Source organism: Saprolegnia parasitica (genome assembly GCF_000151545.1).
Source record: "Saprolegnia parasitica CBS 223.65 unplaced genomic scaffold supercont2.183, whole genome shotgun sequence".
Taxonomy (NCBI): domain Eukaryota; phylum Oomycota; class Saprolegniomycetes; order Saprolegniales; family Saprolegniaceae; genus Saprolegnia; species Saprolegnia parasitica.
In genome coordinates this window covers 15,915-19,283 of record NW_012156577.1, presented here as the reverse complement: position 1 = coordinate 19,283, position 3,369 = coordinate 15,915, and the positions used below count along the sequence as shown (strand labels likewise).

At 55.6% G+C, this 3,369-nt stretch overlaps 1 protein-coding gene across 1 annotated transcript; it reads right to left on the bottom strand.

Moving 5' to 3' along the window:
• Window positions 1-2,965: 2,965 nt before the first annotated feature.
• SPRG_15569 (hypothetical protein) lies at window positions 2,966-3,203 on the bottom strand (the record flags this gene model as incomplete). Its single annotated transcript, XM_012354803.1, has 2 exons — window positions 2,966-3,054; window positions 3,098-3,203. The coding sequence occupies 2 exons, from the start codon at window positions 3,201-3,203 to the stop codon at window positions 2,966-2,968; spliced, it is 195 nt and encodes a 64-aa protein (XP_012210193.1).
• Between the last annotated feature and the right edge of the window lie 166 nt (window positions 3,204-3,369).

Sequence of the window (3,369 nt, the reverse complement as noted above, 5' to 3'; positions counted from 1 at the left end):
CGCGTCTTTCGCGCCGACCTACCGCTGCCAAGTCCATAGACGATTGCCGTCAAGGCGGCACGCGTCACTCAACTGCACTTGCACCACAGCCTCGTCCAAGAGCCCGAGCAACCTGCTCTTCGTTGACTTCACCAGCTCCTCGCCCAACACGAGTGGCCGCGACTTCACCTCGTCCCGCGGATCGCGCTCCTGCCTTCGCCTGCCTAAATCAAGTCCCTCAACCGAGTACACACATCAAAGATAGTCCGACAATTTTATTTAGCATAGTTTTATCTATTGTAATAGAAGACCCACTTCAACAACAACGGTCTGCCAGACTTACCTCTCTTTGCGGACGCGGTGATTTTCACCCAGATAAGAAGCGACGTACTGAGCGTGCATCTTTTCTTAGTGAAAATCGCCGCGTTCTCAAGGACGCGAAAGTCTGGCAGACCGTTGGGGCCGCCGCGGTTGCGCAGGACATGGTCGGCCGCGCCGTGAGCAACATCCAGACCGCAACGACGCTCGAAGAGGTGGCGGCCGCGCAGCCAGCGCTCGTGATCGAGTCGATTCCAGACACGCTCGGGCTCAAGCGCGACCTCTTCCGGATGCTCGAGCGGCTCTGCCCGGCGACAACGATTGGCGGCACGAATCATGTCCCGCGTCACCGTGAAAAAGGCCGGAAGGACGACCGCCCCGATGGGAGGCAAAGGCCCGGCGAACTGCTGGGCGACCACGCATCGGACCCCATCGTGTTGAAGGTCTGCCTAAAGGAAACTAGTGAGGACTTGATGAAGCGCGAACACTCGTGTACCTCGAATTCCTCGAGGAGGGCTTCGGCGGTGGTGGCCATGGCGCTTGAGGCTGCAAATCTGCGAGTGAGCGACCCGCGTGGCTGCAGTTGCCTTCTTGGCGCGTATGGGCCTCACTCCGCAACAGCGATCGTCCGTAGCTGTCATCGATACACGCCATGGGACCCGAAGCACGGCCGACTTGACTGCACCAACGTTCAACGAGGAGGCGCTCAAACCCAGCTGCTTCTCGTGCTTGTCGCGGATTGGTGGGATTTCATCTTCGATCTTTTTCTGCGGTGACACCGCACCGAGCATGGCTTCGATTCCGTCGGGAGCAAGCATCGCGTCGACGCGGTGCGACCGTCTTTTCATCGGCGTTGCACACCAGACACGAAACGGACGAGGAGGGTCGGACTACACTTGTGTGTGAACGACCAGTGCTCTGCCCAACTACCTGTATATGAAGGTGTTTCGCGTTGTATTCGTTGGTACAACGAGTCGAACTAGTCGATGGAAATGTCGATGCCACTTTAATGAGAAGACGAAGGCGTGCAACTCTGCTGTATGTGTGCACGTTGCGACTCGAGGACGCCTCTCGCCTTGACAACGCGTCGCACCCTGTAGAAGGAATCTCCTGTGGTCGCCCAAAATTTGCCGGACCAGGTCGCCGACCCGAGGTTTATTGGTCCAATCTCCTTGCACGGCACCTTTGACGACGTTGAAGGCGGCGTTTAAAGCCGTCGCGGCTTCCATTCCATCGGGATATGAAGCCAGAACTTTCAGAGCGGCTGCACACGTACTTCAATATCATAGAGAAGCCACGCTGCGACCGGTGATACACGCACTAGCGACTGATAGCAGTGTGTCACTGCCTGCGTTTGGCGCTGGACATTCCAACCTCTGTGGTAGATGTACGGCCCGAAGAGAAGCACAGACAGCCCTTGTTGAAGCCGTCCTCGACCACAGCCCAGCTTGGCCGTTTCGTTTGTGGCGCTATGTAACGATGCATTTTGATGATGGGTCCGTCTCACCGCCGCTGGAGGTGTTGACGCGTTGCTTGCTCCCGATAGAAGCCCAGCTGTGGCAGCATCGTTTCCTCCGCAACCAAAAACATACAATCCGCAACAAGACGTGGGACCGAGCGCTTCCTCACGTTGGTGCAGGAGCGGTCGGTGGAGAAATATACTACGCATGCATCGTGCATGCATCCGGTCTCTTGACGCCTTCGACAACGAGGCCAGCGTGGGCTACTCCATCGGCGCCGCCCGTCGTTTTATTTAATAAAAGGCTAGATCCGAGAAAAATCAATTGAAGTCCTGCAGACCGATGTATCGAAAGATGGCCAGCGATATAATAAAATATATCCGTCGCATCTAGTGTGCTGAATCGATATCAATCGAGTACAGTGTACTGCCGTGCGTCCAGTCAACCTTGAAGTACGGGTCACAGGCAAATGTGGCTTCTAAACGCACCACAATCATGTCTCGGGTGGTGTACGTAGCTATGCACTGCCCCTGCTTGGACCGACGGCAACATCCTTTGCCGACGCTATAAGCTGCTCGTGGACGACAAACTTGGTGGCCTCATTCGAGCGCGGCGGCGTTCATGTTGGTGAGGAGACTCAGCCGCAAGCGCTCGTGCAATTTCTCATCGCGATAGCAGACCAAGATGCAGTCGGTGCCACGCAAGCTAATGGTCGGACACCGCTGGAGCTGCGCGCCGTCTCTGGTAGGTGGTACATTGGTAGATGGACCCCCGTGCGGTGGTAGCAGCAAGGTGCGCCGCAGCGCTGATGCGAGTCGCAAGACAAGAGCATCCTTTGATATGTTGAAAGCGCTCGCACTGTAGTCGACGTTGTGGCACTGAGAACGGCAACAAGTGCGACCTATGTATCCATGACACATTGAGTCGCTGTATATTCATTTCTCTCGTTTTCTACCTGCAAGGACGCCATACATCAACGGTGCGTTGACCGTCGGTCGTTAATTCGATGTCGACAACGCCGGCGTCTTGGTTGTTTGATTCAGAAAGGTAGAGAGCTGTTGTGATATACAAGATCAATAAATGACTTCACTCTTATACTCATACACTTTTGTCTCTTCCACTCTTTCACAGCATCACGACAAGCACACCAAGACGTCGGACACGCCAACTCGTGTGCAGGTGTATTCAAGCGTACGTAAGTCTTGGCACTAGGCAACGGTCGCCTGGTCGGCCAAGGCCGCGGCCACGAGCGTCGCGGCTTGGGTCGCCACCATGACGACGGTCGAATGGACGTTGCCTAGTAGTATATCAATCAATCAACTTTCGTCCGTTTCTCGTACCGTTGGGAATCACGGGAATCACGGACGCGTCAGCAACAAAGAGGTTGGTCGTGTTCCAGACACGGAGCGACGGCGAGACAACGCTGTCAATTGGGCTCGACCCCATTTTGGCGCTCCCGACCCTAAACTCCATCGTAAGTTATAACATGACAACGCCTCGTCGTACCAATGCGAGTTGCGGTACACGTTGGCAAAGACCCACGCCAAGAGCGCTATCTCCCACGTGTTTGTTATAACAAAGCCAGACGCGAGGAGCGCACCGTCGTCCGAGG